This window comes from Mesoplodon bidens, assembly GCF_964165515.1.
Source record: "Mesoplodon bidens genome assembly, chromosome: 13".
NCBI classification, from domain to species: domain Eukaryota; kingdom Metazoa; phylum Chordata; class Mammalia; order Artiodactyla; family Ziphiidae; genus Mesoplodon; species Mesoplodon bidens.
The window spans coordinates 42,959,581-42,983,538 of NC_138169.1; the positions used below are offsets into that span (position 1 = coordinate 42,959,581).

Sequence of the window (23,958 nt, forward strand, 5' to 3'; positions counted from 1 at the left end):
TGCCATAGCTGCTGGACCTCGCTCCAGCACTGGACACGCTCATTCTTTCTTTGAAATTCTTCCTCCACCCCGATTTCCCACCCCATCGTACCCTGGTTTTCATTTTTCCTCTTGACTGTTCCTTCTGGGTCCCCAACCACTTCTAGGTGTTGGTGGCCTCTCCATGTGGGGACCACGCCCCCTCTCTATGCTCTCCCTGGGCGTTGCAGGCACTTTCTTGGCAGTCACCGCGCCAAAGCCACGTGTTTAAGTGCAGCTCCTCCCCCCAGAGCCCACCCCTCCTGCCCCGAGTCCGGACATCTGGTTGCCCACAGACACCTCCCCGCCACATGCTCAAAACCAAACCCAACTGAGCGTCCTCTTTACCTGCCCTACAAATGCAAGCTTCTGCCTGGCCTCCATTGCCTCTTTCTCTTAAGGGCTCCCCAACCCTTAAGAGCCTGAGGTAGAAACTTTGGAATCATTCTTGATTCTTTTCTCTCCTTCACCACCCACATCTAATTGCTCATCAAGTTCTGTTGTTTCTACCTTGGAAATATCTCATGAATTCACGCCCTCTTCTACCTTCCAATTGCTTTCATTTATCTTAGTCCAACGAGACAGCTGGAATAATCTCCCAATTTATTTCTCAGTCTCTGTCTGCTTCACTTCCTTCTCCATTCTGCCACCAGAAAATAGTATTTCTTAAAAACAAATCTAGTTGCATCACTCTTGGGCTTTAAGACGTCACTGATTCCTTGTTGCCTGTGGCTGGTTCCCACACAGGGTGCCTGGCCCCAGGGTCAACTGGAGATAGATTCCTGGGGGCCCAGCCCAGGAATTCTGAGTCATTAGGTGAGGCCTGGATACCTGCAGTAAAAAGAAGCTCCTTTCCTAACTTCCCTAGGCGGGTCTGGAAGCTGTCTTCCCCGCACCTGCTCCTGCCCCACGGGGAATGTGCTATTCTTAGTACACTGGCATCTTGCTTGTTCAAGCCTCTGTGTTTTGCAGCCTCTCTGCTCTGCTCGGGCTGTTGTCTCTGCCTGGAACACCCTCTGCTTGCCATTCCCCCTCCCTTGTTTTCCTGGTGGGCTCAACCTACAGGCTTCCGTGAAGCCTTCTCTGGCTTCCCTGGGATGAATGAGTTGTCCCCTCCTCCGTGTCCCCAGGGCAGTCTGCACACCCCCGTCAGGGCATCTATCCACCCTGCTGCTATAGGAGCAGGCCACCTGCCTCTCTTGCTGGATGCATCTTCCTCAAAGGCAGGACACCGTCTCCTCCTGCCTGTGTCCTTGGTGCCCAGCACAGTGCCTGGCACATCAGCCCCCCTTCCGGCTTGGCCAACGAATGAAAGCATGAACGTCCCTTCCTCCTTCCCCTTTCCTACGTCAAGCACTGCTTGTTAGAGGGCAGTGCTAATAGTTAGGAAAAACCCAATGTGAGTTTGTAAGTGTTGCTTTGGTTAGGACCTCCAGTTTCTCCGAGTCCATTTTGGTAAATTTTATTTCACTTCTTTCTTTTTTTTCAGTAGCAGAAAATTAAGGAGAGATTGAGGAGGGGCAGCTTCTCAACTCTACCACCTACCAAGGCTGTTTGATTTGGGTATCATGAGAGAACACCCCTCCCCTGCCCATGTCGCTGTAAAGAACTTCCAGCCTGAAAAGCCCCACTGAGATGGTTTCCCTCGTTGCTGGGCGGTAATATTTATTTATTTAGCTAGCAGGGCACTGCCTTCTGTGGCCGGGGAGGCGGTGGGGACTGGGGGGTGCGGTCTCCCAGCCTGGAGAAGGCAGCAGCAGCAGTGGGGTCCGAGTCCTACTGAGGGTGACGTCTAGAAAAAGAAAAGCCGTCAGGAAAGATAGCTGACCCACAGAATACTGATTAATGGACTGGCCTCATGGTGGAGAGAGAACTTGGATGGTGCTTCAGTTGGACAAGTACATCCGTGGCTTGGGGGGAAACAGGCCAGGATCACAGAATTCTCAGACAACTCAGACTGGACAGAGAGTGGAGAGCTTCCTGGAGGACAGATGCAAGACTCCCACGGTAGGTACCTGAGAGGCAGGGATGAAGGACAGACACCAATTCCACGTAAGTTCACTGGGACTAATGCCAAGTTCTTCACTTGGTTACAAATGATCAACTGCTCAAGGGATGTGGGATACCTGGCCTGATGGAAGTCAAGCTCAGGGTGGTGTCTGTTTCTTGGGCTGCACTAAGCTGGGGGTAGTATTCACATGAAAAGAGCGCTGCTGGATCCGGTGAAGACAGTATGAAGGGTGGATTCAATGCCTTTCTTCAAACAGCGGATGCCAGTGGACCAAGGTAAAGGTGATCCAGGTGACAAGAGCATGTTGCATCTGACCGTGGCGAGCTCCCCGTAACTGCGGCCGCTTACAGTCGTGCGGGGCTTCGCTGTTCCACATTCTCTTTCTTATTTGTTCCCCACACAGCCTTTGGGTACAGTTGAGACAGAGGATGATGTGCTCTCGTTAGAGCCAAAGAAACGGCATGGCTAAAGAAAGAGCATTTAAGCGACCGGCCCAAGGTCACACAGCTCACAAGTGGCAGAGCTAAGACTGGAAGCCAGGTGTTCTGGTTCCCAGTCTGATGGACTCCCTGAGTTTCCCACGATCAAGGTGTTGAAGGAGAAGCTGGAAGGTCATGGCAGGGCTGCCGCGGAGGTGAGTCCTTCCGAGCCCTGGCTCTGAGTGTCTGTGATCGCCAGGATGCCCCATGCTGGACATCAGACTCTTCTGCAAACTGTGTTCATCACTGTGCAGATGATGACAGGATGCAAGCAACTGACGCTCTTATGTCCCCCACCAGCCACCCAGCAAACACCAGCATGGCTGTGAGTGGCATGTTCGATGTTCGCTGCCTTGCACCATTTTCCAATGAGTTATGTCACTTATTCAAAAGCATGATTTAATGAAATAGCTCCTTCTGCCTTTTGGAATCATGGGTCTGGTATTAGGGCTTTACTTCAAGTGTTATTACTTCCAAATTAACTGCAAAATCAAGCTTTCATTATCTGAGACTTCCTAATTGGTGGGAGCGGCAAATCAGACAGACACACTTAGTGTGGGTTAGCAAGTGCTTGGCAATATGACAACTACATGTAACGTGTGAGCCTTGATTGGTTCCAGAATCGCAAACCAAACAAAACAGTTCTAAAATAAATTATTGGGACAATTGGGGGAATTTGAATATTGACCCTGCACACGTGGGTGTGTGCATATGAGATATTATCGCATCAATGTTAAATTTATTGAGAGTTATGTAGGAGTATGTTCTTTTTCTTAGGAGATTACATGCTGAAGAACTTAGGGTTAGATTGTCGTGATGGTTGCAATTTATCTTCAAATGGTTCATCAAAAACAATATACACAATGAGACCAGCGGGAAGAGCAGACATGGTAAAATGTTAACAACTGATGAACCTAAGAGGAGGTATTATTTGTTACTATTGTTTCAACTTTTCTGTAGGTTTGAATATTTTCAAATGAAAGCTGAGGCAAGGGTGGATTAACATTGAAATTAAGGCAAATTTCAAGAAATACCTTTACTGTGTTGTAAGCCTAAAAACGAAAAGCTCCGGTGGTAAGTAGGCAAGTTGGGGCAAACCATGTTACCTCTTTTCTTTTCTTAGCAGTGTAAAGCCAGTAAACTACAGAATAAAACAAAGGCTGTTTTGTGTGGTAGATGAACTCATTTATCAGCTCATTCAGACTGGAGAGGCAGAGGGAAGGATCAGGCTCTTTAAGTCTCTTTTCTCCACTGCTATACCATCACTCTGATTAACCCTATAGTTACTTCCTGATGCTTATAAGAAGAGGAGACAGCCCTACCTCAAACCAGTATAGCCAGGGTTCCAGCATGTTGCCGTACGTAAAGCGTCTTTGAAATACAAGCCATAATTATTTTTGTTTTTCTGGAAAATACCCTTAGTTTGAAAGATGTACAGAATTAAGAATCTATTTTAAAAAATTAATTTTGAAAGTCAGATGAATTGCCAAAAATATAATGTTTTTAAAAAATGTTTTACAAAATGTAAATTTTTTAACATAAATGTATTGCTGTGAAGTGTTTGGGTTGCAAATGTGTTATTTGGAGGGTTATTAAACTTGTTAGAGATACTTTTATGGGCCCAGAAAAAATTTTACACAAGCCTCGCCCAACCTGTTTGCCAATCTGGTGTGCCTCTCTGAACCCTGAAGAGTCCATGGAACCTGGGCATGACAGGTGGTCAGACCTGGCTGGAATCTGGGCTCCTTCATTGATTTACTCTTTGCCTTATCCCTGATATTGACTATAAGTGTCCTCTTGCTTTTTGTCCCTGATCGATCTGGCTAGGTTTATCAATGTTATTGATTTTCTCAAAGAAAACTTTTTTTTTTTTTTTTTTTTTTTTTTTTTTTTTCTTTTTGCGGTATGCGGGCCTCTCACTGCTGTGGCCTCTCCCGTTGCGGAGCACAGGCTCCGGACGCGCAGGCCCAGAGGCCATGGCTCACGGGCCCAGCCGCTCCGCGGCATATGGGATCCTCCCAGACCGGGGCACGAACCCGTATCCCCTGCATCGGCAGGCGGACTCTCAACCACTGCGCCACCAGGGAGGCCCTCAAAGAAAACTTTTGATTTCATTGTTTTTCTCTGTTGTTTTTTCTTTCTTTTTTTGTTGATTTTTATTCTGATCTTTATTATTTTTGCTCTTCTGCTTACTTTGGATTTCATTTGCTCTTCATTTTCTAGTTTCTTAAGATAGAAGCTTGGGTCATTCACTGGAAACCTTTCTTCTTTTCTCATATAGATGTTTAATGATATAATTTCCCCCCTGAGTATTCTGCATTAGCAGAATCCCACACTTTTTGAAATGTATTTTCATTTTCATTCAGTTCAAATACTTTCTAATTGCCCTTTTGGTTTCTTCTTTGACTCATGGGTTGTTTAGAAATGTATTATTTAGCTTTCAAATATTTGGGAATTTTCTAGAGATCTTTCTGTTATTAATTTCTAATTTAATTCCATTATGGTTAGAGAACATCCTTAGTATGACTTAACTCATTTTTGATTTATGTTGTTAGAGTTGTTCAAGTTGTCTCCATTGTTATTAATATTCTGTCTACTTTCTCTATCAGTTCTTAAAAGATTTGTGCTGAAATTTTTTGCAGTAAGTATAATTTGCCTATATCTCTCAGCAATTCTATCATTTTTTAGTTCCTATTCTATTCTACTCTAATGCTCTGTTATTATGTGCCAAAAAAAAAAAAAGGCTAGAAGTATGTGCTCTTGACCTCTTTATAATTATGAAATGACCTTTTTATCCCTGGTAATATTCTCTGCTCTGAAATCTTGTTTGACTGATATTAATACAGTAACTCTAGCTTTCTTTTGATTGGTGTTAGTGTGGTATATTTTTTCCCATCCTTTTACTTTTAACCTATTTCTTATTGAAAGTGGGGTTTCCTGTAGGCATCATATAGGTGGGTGATGTATTTTCATCCAATCTGACAACATTTGTCTCTTAATTGAGGTGTTAGGCCATTTATATTTAATGTGATTCTTGATATGGCTTAATTCTAGTTGGGTGCTCCTTTTTACTTATTCCATTGCACTTTGTTTGCTTTTCTTCTTTTTTCTGACTTATTTTGGATAAAGTGAGTGTTTTTAATGATTTTATTTCATCCGTGTTGTCTTATCAGCTGTAACTCTTTGTTGCATTGATGCAGTGGCTGTTTTAGTGTTTATATATAGTATCATCTTTCAGATATCACAGTCTGCCTTCATGTGATATGATATCACTTGACAAGTAGTGAAGTGACATGAGAACCTTGTATTTCTCTCTTCCATTTGCTATTGTCATACATTTTACTTCTACATATGCTACAAATTTTCAATGCAGTGTTGTTATTTTTCCTTTAAATGGTCGATTATCTTTTTAAAATATTTAAACAATAAAAAATAAAGCCTTTTATGTTTACCCAGGTAGTTGTCATTTCCAGTGCTCCTCATTTTTTGTATAAATGCAGGTTTCCCTCTAGTATCATTTCCCTTCTGCCTGAAGGACTTCCTTCAACATTTTTTGTAGAGAGGTCTGCTGGTGATGAATTCTTTTAGCCTTTGTATGTCTGGAAAAGTCTTTAGTTTGCCATTGTTTTTGAAAGATAGTTTTACTAGGTATAGAAATCTAGGATGACAGATTATGTCTTTCAGTACTTTAAAGATGTTACTCCAATGTCTTCTGGCTTGCATTGTTTCTGACAAGAAATTTGCTATCATCCTATCTTTCTCCTTCTGTTTATAATGTATCTTCATTCTCCCCTCATGGCTGCTTTTAAGATTTTTTTCTTTATCACTGTTTTTAAGCAATTTGGTTATGATGTACCTTGGTGTGTTTTTCCTCATATTTCTTTTCCTCAGAGTTCATTGAGCTCCTTGGATCTGTGGGTTGATAGTCATCTTCAAATTTGGAAAATATTCAACCATTGTTTCTTCAAATACTTTTCAGTTTCTTTCCGCGCACTCCTTGAGAGAGACTCTGATTACATGTATATTAGGCTGACTGAAGTTGCCCCACAGCTCAGCAATGATCTGTTCATTTTGTTTCAGAAATCTGTGGTTCATTTTAGATAGTTTCTATTACTATATCTTCAAGTTCACTATTTTTTTCTTCTCTAATATATAATCTGCTATTAATTCTATCAGGTGTATTTTCCAGGCACTGGAATTTTTGTTTCTAGAAATTTGACTCTGTTCTTTATTATATTTCCCATGTCACCAGTTAACATGTTCATTCTTCACTTTAGCTCCTCGGACATATGGAATATAGTTTAATAGCTGTTTTAATGTCTTTGTCCACTGATTCTATCATCTTTATCATTTCTAGGTTGATTTATATAGATTGATATTTCTTCTTACTATGGGTTGAATTTTCCTGCTCTTTTGCATACCTGGTAATTTTTTATTAGATGCCAGATATTGCGAATTTTACATTGTTGGCTGCTGGATATATTTGTATTCCTATAAATATTCTTGAACTTTGTTTTAGCATGAGGTTGAGTTACTTGGAAATAGTTTGACCCCTTTGGGATTTGCTTTTAAGCTTTGTTAGGTGAGATCAGAGCTATGTTTAGTTTATGGCTAATTTTTTCCTACCACTAAGGCATTCTGAGTATTCTAGACAATGCCCCATTAATTATGAGGTTTTCCACTCTGGTGGAAATAGGAACTATCGCTGGCCCTGTGTGAGCAACAGTTTTTCTAATCCTTCTACATAGCTCTTTGCCTAACCTTGGGCAGTTTCCTCAGCCACATGCACTGATCAGTACTCAGCTGAAGACTCCAGGAAGACCCTCTTCAGTTCTTTGGCCTTCCCTCTCTGTGTGCAGTTCTCACCTCCCCATTACTCTGTTCTATAAACTCTAGATGTCTTGGCTTCCCTGGACTGCCAGCTCTGTCTCTCCAACTCAAGGAGACCACTGGCTTCTGCCTGAGTTACCTTTCCCTGTACCATGCCCGGGCAAATGTAGGGATCACCCTGGGGTTTTTTGTTTGTTTGTTTTTAATTAATTAATTTATTTATTTATTTACATTTTTGGCTGCATTGGGTCTTCATTGCTGCATGTGGGCTTTCTCTAGTTGCAGCAAGCAGGGGCTGCTCTTCATTGCAGTGAGTGGCCTTCTCATTGTGGTGGCTTCTCTTGTTGTGGAACACGGGGTCTAGGCATGCAGGCTTCAGTAGTTGTGGCACGCAGGCTGGTTGTGGCTCACAGGCTCTAGAGTGCAGGCTCAGTAGTGTGGCGCACGGGCTTAGTTGCTCTGCAGCATGTGGGACCCTCCCAGACCAGGGCTCGAACCTGCATCCTCTGCACTGGCAGGCAGATTCTTAACCACTGCACCACCAGGGAAGTCTGATCACCCTGTGTGTTATCCACCTCTCAGACATCACTGTCCTCTGTTGCCTGATATCCAGTGTCTTGAAAACCACTGTTTCATATACTTGGTCCAGTTTTTTAGTTGTTTCATGTGGTAGAGTAAATCTGTTATTCCATACTGGTCAAGTGTGGAGGTCCACCATAACTTTTTTTTTTTTTTTTTTTTTTTGCGGTACGCGGGCCTCTCACTGTTGTGGCCTCTCCCGTTGCGGAGCACAGGCTCCGGACGCGCAGGCTCAGCAGCCATGGCTCACAGGGCCAGCCGCTCCGTGGCATGTGGGATCTTCCCGGACCGGGGCACGAACCCATGTCCCCTGCATCGGCAGGCGGACTCTCAACCACTGCGCCACCAGGGAAGCCCCCACCATAACTTTTAATTGGGCAAAATCCAAAGTACACATTTAAAAACCTACAGTGCTTAAGGGATTTAATATTACTAGTAATGGATTCCCTATTGTATGCCTGTTCCTTTACAAATAATTTACATTTGATCTAGTGCTTATGCGGATAAACAGTCTCTCCAAGTGATGGGGTTAGTAACATGAAAACACAGACTCTGCCTTTTCTAGGAATAATAGACTTCATTTGTTTATTTCATATGTCACAACAAATAATTTCTTTAGCATCCACTAGGTGTGACAGAAATAAGTCAGATTTCTCCCATTGACGATCTTAAGTTTGGCCATTCGATGTAGACATGTAAATAAATATTTCAGTATTATGTGATCAGTGCCATAATAAAAGTACAAATAGGATGCTTTAGGACCATAAAGAAGGGTCGCCCAGCTGAAGCGCCCATGGGAATGTGGCAATAGGTAAAGGGAATCTTCAAGGATGAGGGGAAGGTGATTAAGCAAATAAGATGATAAATATATTTCAAAGCAGGAAGACTTAAAACAATAAGACACATGGGGGAGCTAAAAGCTCCTGTACTTATGCAGGAGATGAGGCTGAGAGTTAGGTCGAGGAGAGCCTTGGATGCCGTACTAAGGAAACAAGATGATTCTGAAAGCAATGAGGAGACATTGCTGGGCTTTTAACAGGGGAGTGAGAGGCTGCAAAGTGGAAGAAGCATTTGGGGGATGACACACCCAATTCCTGGCAGGAAAACCAATTAAGATCTTATGGAAATAGTCCACAGAAGAGGAGTTGATAATATGACACTGAGAAGTGGTAGTAGGGATGGAGAGGAAGAGACTGATTTGAGAAATGTTTAGGAGATACTTTCTGTAGAACTTGGTGGCCAACTAGAATGGAGAGGGCAGGAAATGGATGCCTGGTTTGGATGGAAGAGAGCATCTTGAACTGAGATAAGAAATTTAAAAGGAGAAAGGACAGGGCTGGGGCTAAAATAAGTTCAGTTCTGGATAGTGAAAGGGAAACATTGTACAGACCCTACATCTGTCATTGCTATGACAGAATATATTGAAGTGATCTGATTACATCTCACTCACTTGCCTAACTAAAGTCGAATGGCAGGACCATAGCTTACTTGTCACTGTGTCCCTGCAGCTGCCTACCCTGCCTGAAGCTCTGGAATAAGTTGGGCCTGAAGCATAGGTGATGGGGAAGCCATCGATGGATGAGATCACCCAGGGAGAGACAGGAGCCCAAGAAGAGCAGTGATACACAGAAAAAGATGTTCACACCTTGGAGTGAGAATTTGAGAAATGAGTGACCTGGCTTCACATTGCCATAGGGCTTTCCCATGGACCCCACGAAATACCACCTGCTTTGTCAGTGTTTTGGGTTTAGGTAAGTCATTTCCTTTGTATATTTTAAATATTAACACAAAAGCTTTTAGTGATTGTATGGACATATTTTGATCCATCACTTGACTATCTCTGCTTGGAAGAAAATATCTAAGGAGTGGGCACGGGGATGAAGGATGGTTAATGCAGACCGGACAGAGGCAAAAAGCTACGGGAAGGAAGGATGTGGGGATGTGTATGTAGTTCCCCTGACTCTGGAGCTATGAGAAATAACTCTGATTTTGCAATTAGGATGCCAGTAGGGAAAAGATTATATAGGTCAATGTTCTGTTGTAGAAATACATCTACTCTGCTTAAAGTAAGAGCTATAACTGAATTATTTTCATGAATACGCAACCTACTTAACAGAACTCTGAATTTTCTGGTATTTATAGATATTAAGAGACCACATATGTGAGAATAAGACTATAGGACAACAGTATTTTAAATAACACAATACCATTTCAAATACAGAGCAATAATGGATGCAAAACTGAAACGTTAAGGCCCCCCAGCAATCCATCTCCCATCATTTTCTCTTGCCAATCCAGTTGCCCATTATCGCTGACTAATAGCAACACCAGTGGAGGCAATTCCCTGGCGGTCCAGTGGTTAGGATTCTGCGCTTTCACTGCCAAGGGCAGGGGGTTCAGTCACTGGTCAGGGAACCAAGATCCCGCAAGCCACTTGGTGTGGCCAAAAAAACCAGTGGCATCGAATAGATGGCTCAAGCTGCAGATCTTTAAATGATCCTTTGGGGCCTCCTCAGTTGATTTAATCAACTGTCCCTACTGATCTTGCTTCTTTTCCAACTAAGGTGAGGCTTCTGTGACAAAGATTTGGTTTTCAGCTTCCAGAACAGGCTTTCTGAGACAAGTTCCAGAGTTTGAGTGGAATGCACAGCAAGCGTTGCTCTGGCTTTTTTAGTCCTGTTAGTCAACAGTATAATTTAATACCTGTACTGTCTGTTCCAAATTCTGACAAGCACGATCTGATAGATTGTGAGGAGTGATGAAACACTGGGTTTCACCCTGAGAGTGAGGGAGAAAGAGGAAGCTGAGGGGGTGGGGAGAGGGAGAATGAACTTGGAGTCATGGGAAATACAGTCACACTGAGCTCTCTGAATCTAGCAATTTTTTTTTTTTTTTTTTTTGCCGTACACGGGCCTCTTACTGTTGTGGCCTCTCCCGTTGCGGAGCACAGGCTCCGGACGCGCAGGCTCAGCGGCCATGGCTCATGGGCCCAGCCGCTCCGCGGCACGTGGGATCTTCCCGGACCGGGGCACGAACCCGTGTCCCCTGCATCGGCAGGCGGACTCTCAACCACTGCGCCACCAGGGAAGCCCTGAATCTAGAATTTTTTAAGCATATGCAAAGGGCTTTTGTGTTAAACTGGTTAGGGTTATAGATTTACATACTTCTTCAAATTCTGAAGGTTGAAAAATCATCATTTAAATTTCAAAGAAACTCACACAAATTAAAATATACGGGAAACGTCGGATTCCTGCACACCTGTAGTTAGCTATTTTTACACGTGGCAGATGCTGTGGTAATTCTCTCCTGTAAGGTTTCTGTTCATTCAAACCTCAGGTAGCTTGTTAAAAGGAGGTGAAAGGATTCTGTAGCTGATAGACAATTTCTGCAGGATCAGGTAGTTCTCTCCCTAATTAGGAAAGGATGAGGGCCCTCAGGTTAAATTTCAGTTAAGTACTTCCCCACCCCCACTAACTCCACTGGAAGTATTCAATCTGGCCTTCAAATCAATGGAAGGGGCCAACTATTGTTTAACCAACATCAACGAAGTCATAAGAAGGCAAGTCACAAAAGCACCCGCAGAAGGTTCTCATCTACTATTCTTAGTCTAGGTTGAGGGACACAGTGATATCACCCAGTAATTTCCAACCTTGCCTGATCGAAATGTCACCTGCGATGGGCATTGTTAAAACACAGCTTCCTGGGCTCTTCACTTGGAGACTGAGATTCAAGACATTGGTGGGGAGATTGGGGGCTGGGGAGAGGGACTGGAAACTGTAACTTTGACAAGTGCCTTTTGTGTGTCTTAAGAGCGGGCAAGTTGGGGGAGCCGGGACATAATCAATGTAAGCTTTTATTGAGAAGAGTTGCTTGATGGTTACAAAGTCAGAGAAAACACTTCTCAGGGCTTAGTAATTCCTACCCTAGAGCCAGTAAGTTACTGCAGCGACACTTTTGTCTAGTGCCTTTATGACGAACTTACTGAAGTTGCCAATGACAGAGAAAAATCATTTTTTGCATGAATTAGAAAACAAGAAAGAGTTGAGTCCAAGGTATTCATCAGACGTATGTGTGTGTGTGTGTGTGAGAGAGAGAGAGAACGTGTTGTTCCAAGTGTCTTGTGGAATTTGGCACTTTTTTCTTTTTAACATATCAATGTTCTCCTCTGTAAAATTGGGATAATAATGCCGACTTCCTTGAGTTAGCATGAGGACAGAAGAACATCTGTAAAACCCCGAGCACAGTGACTGGCATGTGGAAAGCATGGAATGAAGGTAGCTTATAATCGCTATTGTCATTTATACGCCAGGATTTAAATCTTTATGATCAAATGATATATGACTGAAAGCTTGCCTTAAATTTCCGTATTTTATAAAAGTCATGTTCTCACACAATTTAGTTCTGGTGCCATCGCTTATGATTCTACCCAAATGGAATTCTTCTAGAATGTCTAAAACTGTTTTTATTATTTTCATAACTTTCAGAGCTACAAACTCTGCAGATGTCTTGCTTGGTCTGTACACTTGGGAAAAAAATGAGTTTGTTCTAACATTCACAGCTAGAGATTTCACACAAAAATCTAGATTTCCAGGTTTTCTAGAAAAATGAGAAGTTGAAGGATACAGGCTTCTTGTTCTGCTGGAGTACCTGCTGCAGTGGAGGAGGGGCTGCCCCTCTGAATGGGGCGCACGTGTTCCTGCTTGTCTGCTTCCTAATTTCTGAGACTCACCTGGCCCTTGTAGGTATCTGAGTTTGTCACCCTGATGCCCAAGGTGATGTCTTATTTTCTCATATATCTTTGAATTCTCAGCTCTTAACCTGGTTAGTAGTCATAAATGGATAAACTGGAAAAAACAGCCACTCAACTGCCCCTCACGCCGACACTGATCCAGCCACTCCAGTCCGCAGACCCCGTAGGTGAATATCCACAGTGCCTACCTCCTATGATCCTCCAAAAGCTGCTGAATCAAGTCCACCCTCCAGCCTGGCACTCAAGATAACCCCCAGTCCACTGTCGTTTTCTGCCATGTTTCACATCCCAGTTAAGCCAGCTGCATCCACAGCATTCTCTGAACCTGCTTCCTGCTTTCCCAGCTTGGAGCCTCCGCCCTCCCTCTATACCCCTTCCTTGTGAAAGCCTACCCATCTTTCAGGTGCCACCTCCCCTGTGATGCTTTTCTAATTTCCCCAACCAGATGTGAACCTCATCATCTGGCATTTCTATAATCGTTGGTTTGTAAATGTGATGCCCATCCATAGTGCCTTGTACTGTGGTTAGCTGGGTACAGGCCCTAATTCTGCTGCTTGGTGTGTGGGAACACCCCCTCCCCCAGTACCCCATGGCAGAAACCATGTCACAATCCTCAGAGTATCACCAAAACCAAGAGCCCAATATATTGTGAGGGATGATCAAAATATTTAAATATAGGACTACATCTCCATTCTAAGGAGAACATGCTGTTAGCTAATAATCTACTTTCTTCATCATCCTACTACAACATGAAAACTTACTTTTTCTCAAATATTTTGTTTTGGGCCCTCCTTAGAAAGCTTAACTGAACATTAGCCTTTATCATATCATTTACTTGATGGCTTAATAGTTTCTTTAACTGAAAAATGGGGATAATACAACCTCTAGTGTGGTCATAAGGATTCAGTGAGTTATGTGCAGGTGAAGTACTTAGCACAGTGCCTTGGGCAGAGAAAACATCAAGTGCATGGCGATTATTATTACTATGTGAAAACTCATCTAATATTTAGAAACCAGTTAAGAACTGGCTTTGCTTCATTCTACTTTTTCTAAAAATACTTCTTAGTAAAGAGCAGGTCAAAGATTATAGTTTGTGCGACTTAGACTAAAGAAATGTATTTTGCTCAAAAAAAAAAGGTCATTTCAAATACCAAAGGTTCAGGCAATAGTAGCTTTTTTAAGAGTACACTTTTATAACCACCAAGGTAATGACTGATTCAGGAGAAGATTACCAATGAATGTTAAAACCATCAGGTGAAAGTGTGTTGAGGTACAGGGTATTTACAATCTCACAATTTCATCCCATAGATTAGTTATTAATTGCAAAGGGACGAACTGCCTTTACATTGGAGAAATTTGGTGACTGTCACCTCGAGTGGTCAGAATTACCGCCACCAAAGAAAAACCACAACTGACATGCAATAAGATCTACAATAACAAAAAATAAAAACAAAAAATATAAATAAAATTATCATCACCATTACGAGCCAAACAGACCCTTGAGATGTGATGTAATGAGGAAATAACATCCCTATGCAGTATTCTTGCAAAAAAAGGTAACTTGACTCTACCAAGCAGATAAATCTAGATTGTGCAACAAACTCCAGAACAACTGACTCTTACTTTCCAAATAGACCAATGTCATGGAACACAGGAAAAGAAGAAAAGAAAGAAAAAGAAAAAAAAAAGGCGGGAAATCTTTCTAAATTAGGGTCTAAAGACATTGATAATCAATGCAGCGCTGAGCCTTGATCCCATCCTCTGTGGGGAAAATAAGCACAGCTATAAATATCCTTATTTGGACAACTGGTGAAGTATGGATAACCCTATATACTGGATAATTAAATGTAGGGGAAAAAATAAGATTGTAACTCAATTATATTTTGATTGACCAGCTCTTTCCTGAAGTACTTTGGTGTCTGGGAATCTATTCGTTGTAAGACCTAAAAACATGAACATAACATCTGATGTGTTTGCTCTGTTGAAATGGATTGGAGTTTCTGTAGAAAGAATGCACAACTGGGTTATAGTTGTATAAATGGGCATAAGAGCTCAGAAAAGAACAAAGTACACATAATTCTGTGGAGTGTTTGATTGGGACAATACTAACTGCCCAGAGAGAGTGCTGGGTAAATGTTCACTGATGACAATAACCAGCAGAAAGTCCCAAAGTGGGGCCCTTGCTTTATTGCTTTTAGGAAATTTTACCCACTGAGAATGGATTACCAGTAAAATCATAGAGCAATTTTGTTTTCCTTTCAGCAGACGCGGATGACCAAGCAGCCGGTGGGAGCAGCCCTGGCTGTCTCCATCGGATACAGTGGTGTGTACTAGTCGCCAATGAGGGGAAATTAAACAACCACGTGAAAGCCTGGCTGGCAGTCATTAGAGTAATTCAGTGTTTGGGCTGCCTCTGTGTTTCAGGGGGGTGATTGGAGCCATTAACAGCTTACCTTTAGTTTCAGAAGCCCCAAATATTTTTATTACTAGTGTCCTCAGGCATAGACTTTTTAATTTAGAAAAAGAAAGTTCAGGATGGAAATGGGGCATCACCACAAGAACATCTCTGCCTCAGAAACACATTATAGTTTAACTGTCAATCTTATCATCATGCCAGGTTTATTTTGAGCGTCTGGAATGAGGAAGAAGAAGTAAGGAAGAAAGGTGGTGGCAGCGCTGACAGAGTCGTCTTCAGAATCACTAATACCCTGGAAAAGCTGAGGGCCTGATTCCAAAGTGGTACTGACATCTCCGGTTTCTCGCCTCTCTGGCTAATAAGAAAGCGATCATTCTGGCCCTGAGATTTTTCCCTACTTCTTCCAAAGCCATTAATGCCTTACTTTTTGGATTTTTTTTGGACAGGTGTCATGGTAGATTCAATTTGGCTACAACTTCTTTGGCACTCTCCCCTACAGGAGGTGCGTTTTTATCCCCTGCCCCTCCTTGAATCTGGGCTGGCTCTGTATCTGCTGAACTAACAGAGTCCTGCAGAAGTGCATTGAGTAGCTCCAGGCCTGGCCTTCCGGGGAACCGTGGCTTCCTTCCTCCCTCTTGGAACCTAGCTCCCACGCTGGGAGATGCCCAAACCACATGAAGAGGCCCATAGCCAGTGGGGACTGGCGCCCTGGTCACGCCCCAGATGACATCACATGCAGGCCAATCCACACAGGAGGATCACACAATCAAGAGAGAGAAGAAAATATTATAAGCTGCTGAGTTTGGGCGTGGTTCGCTCTGCAGAAAGAGAGAACTGAAATTTGTAAACTCACAGGAAGGAAGGTTTATCTTGCTAACCAATGCAGAATAACAAAGCACCTGACCTAACACTGAGCAGTAACAGAACTGTTCAGAAGGAGGGTCGACATCCTTATCCTTTAGTGGGTTTGGATCTCAACACCGGCCTCAGCTTTTAGGCCTCTTTTTAATGTTCGACACAGAGAATTTTAAAATAGAAAAATTTCGTTTTAATACCGCCTCACCCCAACACGTGTGTTTCACACAGACCTTATTTTTTAAACAGAGTTTATTGTATTTAATACATTATAAAATTTGAAAAATTGTAGGAAAGCAGCAGACTCAAACTGGAGCAACTCTAACAAGTAATAATTCTGGCCCCTTTGCAAAACTGATCGGTTTAAAAACAAAGTCATGTTCACATCTGTGAGGCGGACAAAAAAGTGTGGCTTCTGTACAAACTACATTTAAAATTTCATGTCTAACGTCTTTCGAACGCAGTGTGCTCATGAGAGTTGTTTTTGAAGTCCTGCCCAGTCCCCCCCGTCTAAAGAGAGACATGAAACTTCCATATGCAAAGAAATGCGATTCTAAGTGTTCTTGTTTCTTTAAAAAAGGAAAAAGAAGGACAAAGGAAAAAGAATGAATGGATGGCTGTTGGCAATGGAAACTGTAAGGAGATGCGTCCTCACTGCTTGTGGCTTGTTTATTGGTCAGAGGCCTTGGGAGGCCCAGGACACTTCACGGCCATCACAGCACCAACTGTAGCTACCACCTTTTTTTCTTTTTTTGCATTTCCTACCTTTTGACATATATATATATATTTATATATTTTTTACACCTTGAGGATATCACTATTCCAATTGTTCCCATATGAATACAGGTGTGGTCTCTATTGGATACAAATGTGTCTTTTATTCAATTTTAGGTCCAGGACTTGGTTTGCTGTCCCAACTGCACATAAATGTCCCTTTCTTATTTGCATTATTTGTTGTGTATGTTTTCTCCTTTTTGCATAAGAAATACGTCCACTTAGTCCAGAGGCTCTTGCTTTATCCGGATGACAGAGGGTCCACGGGGCGTCCGCCTCAGTTCCCGCCGCAGGACGTATTCGCTGAACTGAGATGAGTCCACTCCTCCCCCACAGGAGCCCACGATTCCAAAGCCTCTTTGCTGCAACCTCTCGAGGACCTGCGAGGGACCGACACAAGCATGCAGTTAGGGGTGAGCTAGGTCCTTTGGCCACATAAACAGCCCAAAGACTGTCCCAAAGTTTGGGATCATGTGCAGCTCTGGTTCATCTTATCCAACCCTTAAACCTCTCTGTTTCTCTGCTTTCAAACAAAAGTCTGGATTACAGGGCAGGAGGGAGCGAGCAAATGCTTTTAATACCTAAAATGTTCCTTTACACCCTAGCTTTACACATGCCAAGTTCATTTACTCATTACAACCACCTTGCATAATGGGTGGAGGTAGTCCATTTGACAGATGAGAAAAGTAAGGCTCACTCCTAGTAAGTGATGGAATTGGATTTCCAACTTAGGTCTCTTTGGCCTCAAATCCCATGGTTTTTGCAATGTGCAACTCCACCTTCTCTACCGAAAGAGAGGGTTCACATTTCAAAGCTCATTTACCACTAACATATATTCGATGAGATGATAAAGACTACGGAGAGACAGTGATAGTATCTGAATTTACTCCATCGGTGATTCAGCCTCAACTCATTCACTCTTGACTGCGGCCATTGTTCAAATTTCATGAAACTGAGTTAATATATTTCAGCTTGAAAGACGGATGCAATTTTAACAGCAGAAGAAATGGACTATTAAAGACAGTCGAGGTTTATATACAGCTTTTCAAGTTTGTGGCTTTTGAAGTAGTTCTATTGCCTTGGGTGTATCCAGGGAGGCAAGAATAAATGCAATGGTTGTATATGATCTGCATTAGAAAAACATCCAAAAGTAAAGGTGTTCTAAACTTCTCATACAAACATAACCCATATAATCTGACTTTGAAATCAAATACCTAATGCCAGAAAGATCCCTGGGTTTGTCACTACTTGTCTGACACTCTTGAATGCAGGAAACATTTCCTGCAACTCTCAGATATGCAGAAATACAGGAAACTGATCTAGAGCATTCTGTTTCTTTAGGAATCCAACAAATATTAGACTTGCAAATGTTCCCTGCCAGGATTCTGGATGTAATTAAATTATATCTACACCACTCTAAAGGCAAGATGACTCAATCATAACTTTAGAAAAAATGCCTGGCTCAAATTTTTTAAATTTTTGGAACAAAGTGAAATGTTACCAAATAACTCTCAAAATGTAATTACAGTGAATCCTTACTATGTCTTTTTTTGAATTATTATTTTTTGGTTGGCTACTTTTGCATGTAATATAATCTGCTATTTTGCAAAATAGCTAACTAGATGAGATGGGAAAGCAAGAGTATGCATTCTAAAAATTAAAACCTCAAATGGTGGCAAATTAAAAAAAAAAAGAAACAAGTCCTTATGGGAACAAAATGAACACTCTTCCCTGCAGTGTCTACTTCTGTACATAAATTCACAATGCATATGCACACCAGGCAGCAGAACGACACTATGAAGAAAACAATCTCTAAGTTCAGAATCAAGCACATTAAAATGTGCTTTGGTGGCAGGTGAATAAAAAGGTGAACAGCTCGCTCTCAGGAGATTTCCCCAGTAGAGGCAGGAATGTAGCTTGTCAGCAAGAAACACCCCAGCCTGCTTGGCCAAGCCACTGCCTTGGAAAGGATTTTTTTTGCCTTGATCAGGAGAGAAATTACAAAGGTAGAGGAAGCTGAAGAATAAAGAACTTAACTCTGATATCCTTTGTCTTTCAGTGTTGTTAGGTCGCTAAATTGCTAATATAAGGAAGTCCCTAAGCTTCCTCCCCAGAGGGTCTAATACGCATTTGATAATTATTCAATATGATCCAATGTTACCTTGAAGATGGTAAAGCTTATTCCAGTGTAATGCAGATAGCTCATGCTTCTTGACCGTTCCTTTTTAAGCCACAACTCGTTAATAGCAAAGTTCCTTAAAGTTATTGATCATTTGGGAATATTAAAATCACTTGGGGGCTTCCCTGGTGGCGCAATGGTTGAGAGTCCGCCTGCCGATGCAGAGGACACGGGTTCGTGCCCCGGTCCGGGAGGATCCCACATGTCGCGGAGCGGCTGGGCCCGTGAGCCATGGCCGCTGAGCCTGCGCGTCCGGAGCCTGTGCTCCGCAACGGGAGAGGCCACAGCAGTGAGAGGCCCGCGTACCACACACACACAAAAAAAAAATCACTTGGGTAGCTATCAGGGCTCCTGTGCCTTATCCCAAAGCCTCTGAACGCCTAGAAGATGGTGCCTGCCCTCTAGATGGGGCAGGAGCTCGCAAGGCCATGTCATATGATGACGTTAATCCAGGTGGAAATCCACATCTGATCAGACTCGAATGACTGGGAAACGTGTCAGGCTTGTGAATTTCTGATAGTTATTCAGTGGCCCTAGGGATGGGGCCCTAGAGAAGCCATGAAATGCTGTCTGGAGAGAGCTGGGGGCGGGGGGCGGGGCAGGGCGCGGGGAGGAGGGCAAAGGCTTTCAGGGCTCTAGAGGCTTTTCTAAATCTCTGAGGCCCCGCTCAGGAACTGTACAGGTCCAGGGTGCGACTCCGGGCCTGCACAGCCCAGGCGCCACCTGCTGCCTACTGGGGTGTGTGCCTTCCTCTGGCACGCCCAGGGCTCAGTGTCTGCCAGTTTCCTGCTACTCTACTCTTAGACACCTGGTCACAAAATTTTAAAATGATAAATAGTTGTGAAACTGTCCTCAAGAGGCAGAATGGTAGAGTGGGTGCTTCTAGTCTTGGAGTTTGGGGAGAGGTTTTGTTGGCTCAATACTGAATAAAGCCATGGACCCGTTCCAATTAAAAAGACAGAGAAAAGCCCCCAAACCCTCACTCCATTGACTTCAAATCGTTTTGAATCACACAGACCTGGAGTCAAGACCCAGGTGTGCTTCCGTTTTCTCATCAGCAAGACAGGGAATTTACAGTGCTTACCTGTTAGGGTTGGTGTAAGAAGACAAGCACGGACAACGCTTGGCCTAGGGCTGGCACGCGTCAGTTATGACGGTGACCACAATCACCATCGTCTAAGGCACGTGGCCCCTCACACCTTGTCAGCCAAACTTCTGAATTCTGCCCTTAAGTCTTCATCTGCCATAAACTTCTCTATCTCAGAAAACACTAATTCCATTCACCCAGTTCCTCCATCAAAAATCTTAGTCATCTTTGCTTCTGTCCTACCACCCAGAGCCATTGTCAGAAAACCTTGTCAGCTCTACATTCAAGATATTCAGGGCAGTCCAGTGGTTAGGACTCTGCGCTCTCACTGCCGAGGGCCCGGGTTCAACCCCTGGACAGGGAACTAAGGTCCCCCAAGCTGTGCGGTGCCTCCCAAACAAAAAACAAACAAACCAAATTACTTTGGAACTTCCCTGCCAGTCCAGTGGCTAAGACTCCGTGCTTCCACTGCAGGGGGCACGGGTTCAATCCCTCCCTGGTCGGGGAACTAAAATCCCGCATGCCGCGTAGCGCAGCCAAAAAAAAAAAAAAAAAAAAAAAAGATATTCAGAGTCGGAAACTCCTCAGTTATTGCTTGGACCAGTTTTCTAACTGGTCCCCTTGCTCCCCCTGGTTTCCACCTGTTGCTGGAATATTCACTTTCAAATACGTGTTACAACGTGTCACTCTCTTGCTCAAAATCCTCAAATGGCTTTCCATTTGACTCATACAAGCAAGGGAACCAAACCCAAAAGAAACCAAAACAAAGAATCCCAGAGCTCTTCCCACCCTCTGTGGGGCACTCCACCATCTGTCCCTGGGGGGGCTCTGCACTAACCCCCCCACCTTTACTCACTTCAAGCCACGCTGGCTTTCCTGATACTCCTCAGTATGTCAAGCACGTGCTCCTACCCTGGGGGCTTCAGCGCTCTCTGCTCCCCCCGCCAGGATACCCTGCCCTAGGCATCCTCTTCTCACTACCCGCCCATCATTGAGGTTGGTTATTGTTTGCACCCTCCCACCCCCAGTCCCGTAATATAATTCCCTCTTTTCCACGAAAAGAGGGCTGTTGTCTGTTTTCTTCCCTTCTGTATCTCCAGTGCTCATACCAGCACCCAGCACACAGTAGATGTTCAACAAATGTTTGTGGAATGACTGAATGACTGCTGTAGAGGGGTGAACAGTTGACGCCCCCCAACCACGTGAGGGTTCTCCAGCTCTCTGGGGGAAAGGTACCACATGCAGGCAAGATAACAGCATTAAGAGCAACATTCGAGGCCACCCAGTGTGTGACGACACTGTACCTGGACTGAGTTGAGGTGACAGTAGCCATTCAGTGGGAATCTGATGACGTGTGTTGAGTCGTGATTCCAGCCTGCGTTGACGGAGTTACACATCACGTCGCCGATCTCTGGGAACACTTCTTCTATCAAGGATTTGTCACCGCTGAGCGTGATCCTTTCTCCGAGGTCTGGGGCAACACGTACCACGAGGCACTCACAGGGCCTTGAAAAGCGACCGGTTTCTCTGTCCTGTTTCCATCTTTCCATCTCCAACAACATGGGCTGAAGCTGAAAATATTTTGCCTCTTCATATAACAAAGTGTAGTCCTGAAAAAAAAAAAAAAAAGGTATTTCACAGTGTGAAATGCAAACATAAGGTGCCAAAAATGTCCACATGTGAGAGGTGAATTTTTCACCCCTGTTACTTCAATAATCAAATCTGGGGGTAAATTTTTCACTTATATGACACTTTCGTACAGACTCAATTTGCATTCGTTCATTCATTCATTCAGTGATTATAATAGGAGCTAAAGGTATTAAGGGGCAGGTGGGACCCTTCTAAGTGCTTTCATGAAATCCCCATAATGGCCCAGTGACTTGGGAACCATTTTGACTCCCATTTTGCAGATGAGAAAACTAGGATGTGAAAGGATTCACCAAGACTTTTCTCTTTTTGTAGAAAAATGCCTTTGGGTGTTTACAGTTTGTGTCCGTGAGAATCCACTTTATGGCCGCTGGATGGAGCGCCTATATGGGTCGAGGCGAGGGAGGCATAGCTGTGCACCATTCACCAGGAGCCTATGCTCCTTGTCACCTTCGGTGGCAGCTCCAGAACGTCTCACAGGAGGGGGAGGGGCAGGGCCGTGGTGGAGGTGGGGCTGGAGAGCGGGTGGATGGGCACCTGGAGGGCACGCATGCTGTTTTTACCTAAACTTGCGGGATGGGTGATGGTTTGGGGGAGGCCGATGGAGGACGCACTGCCCTCCACCAGCCCTCGGTGCCCCCATCACAAAGTGAGAGAGGCAAACAAAGTGAGAGCACCTCAGGCCTGGGCTCCCGAAAGGCAGATGTGCAGGAAAGGAAACTAGTCCACTTCTAAAACGTAGCCACCCAGTCTTGGGCGTGGTTTCTTTTTCTCTTGTCTTAAAAAACTGTCTATTAAAACACACACAAGCCACTGACTGGGAGGACAAGAGAGGATGGCGGGGAGGCAGCAGCTTCGGAAGAGAGTTACCAAGCAGGTCAGGATTACGTCTAAACGTAGCCATGGCCACAATCATCTCTGGCTGTGAGGTGCGTGGACACTTGTCCAGACACGCTGGTTGACAACATGTTAATCAACTGACACGCATTTCGCCTTCCTTCCATGGGCTGGGGCTGGCAGGCGGTGCCCGGTGCCTGCAGGAGAGCCAATGCCTGAGCCCAGGGCTCGAGGGCCTCCAGAGGCCTCGGGACGGAGCATAGGAGGGCACGACTTCAGGAGAGCTCCTTTATTTGGCACTTTGCTTGTCCTTGCAGATCAACAGCTGGAGCATTATTCAAGGCTTCCACAGAAAACAGCGTGGAGGGGCAAGAAAGTGTGAGTGGGTCCCTAGCTGGATCGTCTACCTTCGGTGCTGAGCAACTCGGGCCAGGTGGGAGACATGACCTGGACGCTGGTCAGCAGAAGGGGCTGCTGCTTTACTCTGTCGTCTCCTAGCAACCCCATCACTACAGGAGCCTGGCTCCCTGCAGGGGAGCAGCCCACTGCTCCCATCATCTCATTTCACCTGCTTCGCCTCCTGTCTCACAGGAGGTACTGCTCGGTTTGAGGTGTTGAGAACCACGCTGCGGTGTGGTCGCTCTGAGGGCAGAACCGAGCCCCCAGCCCAGCCCAGCCTGAGGGTAGGAGTGAGGGAACGGCAGGTTCCTCCTGGTCAACCTGGGGACCCCACTGCCGTGCCCTGGCCATCTGTGAAGTCCACCAAGTGTGACATACTGACCTTAATATCTTACTTACTCATCAAGATGACAGCTCTCAAGGAGATTTAAACAGTATTGAGAGTTACACAAGCAACAGAAGTGAGAACTTCTGCTACTGCTTTTTATTCTCCTGTGAGATTTAATTCCAAATTTTAGCATGAAAAAGAATCTGGACTCCAGTGAAAAACATGCCATCACATCAAGTCTTCAGATCTTAAAAGTGCTCACAGCAGTCTTCTGGACCAACCTTGACCCTGGGAGTCAAGGAGGACTCCTTTCTAATATCACTGTGTAGTGATCATTCAGCCTCTGACTGAATGCTTCCAGAGGTGGGAAGCTTACTACCTAACAAGGCACAGTATTTACTTTGAAGCTGTGATTGTTGTAAATGTCTTTGTTAGAATGACCTGAATTTCCGGTAACTTCAACTTATTTGTTCTTAATTCCACCCTCTGGGGTTTCAGTGATCTTAATCTTTGACGTGTTAACCCTTCAAATATTTGAAGACAACTGTTACGTCTAAATATTATTCAGGCTGAAAATACCCCATCGTTTCAGCTCCTTTTCATTTGTTATGACTTCGAAGTTCTTCAACATCTAGTACGTACAGCTGACCCTTGAAAAACACAGGCTTGAACTACACGGGTCCACTTACATGTGGACTTCTTTCACTAAATAGGTACCACAGTGTGACATGATCTGCAGTTGGTTGAATCCGCGGACGTGTAACTGCAG

The 23,958-nt window shown here is 44.0% G+C and overlaps 1 protein-coding gene across 5 annotated transcripts in view; it reads right to left on the minus strand.

Annotated features, from left to right (window-relative positions):
* Window positions 1–16,796: 16,796 nt before the first annotated feature.
* The window catches only part of KCTD1 (potassium channel tetramerization domain containing 1), a 90,878-nt gene continuing 83,716 nt past the window's right edge, over window positions 16,797–23,958 (minus strand). For all 5 annotated transcript variants that reach the window (XM_081251853.1, XM_081251852.1, XM_081251850.1 and 2 more), the window contains 2 exons: window positions 21,283–21,588; window positions 16,797–17,092 (listed from right to left, as the gene is read on the minus strand). In XM_081251853.1, coding sequence (XP_081107979.1) covers window positions 16,934–17,092; window positions 21,283–21,588 — 465 coding nt within the window. In that variant the 3' untranslated portion in view covers window positions 16,797–16,933. The remainder of the gene's footprint in view (window positions 17,093–21,282; window positions 21,589–23,958) is intronic.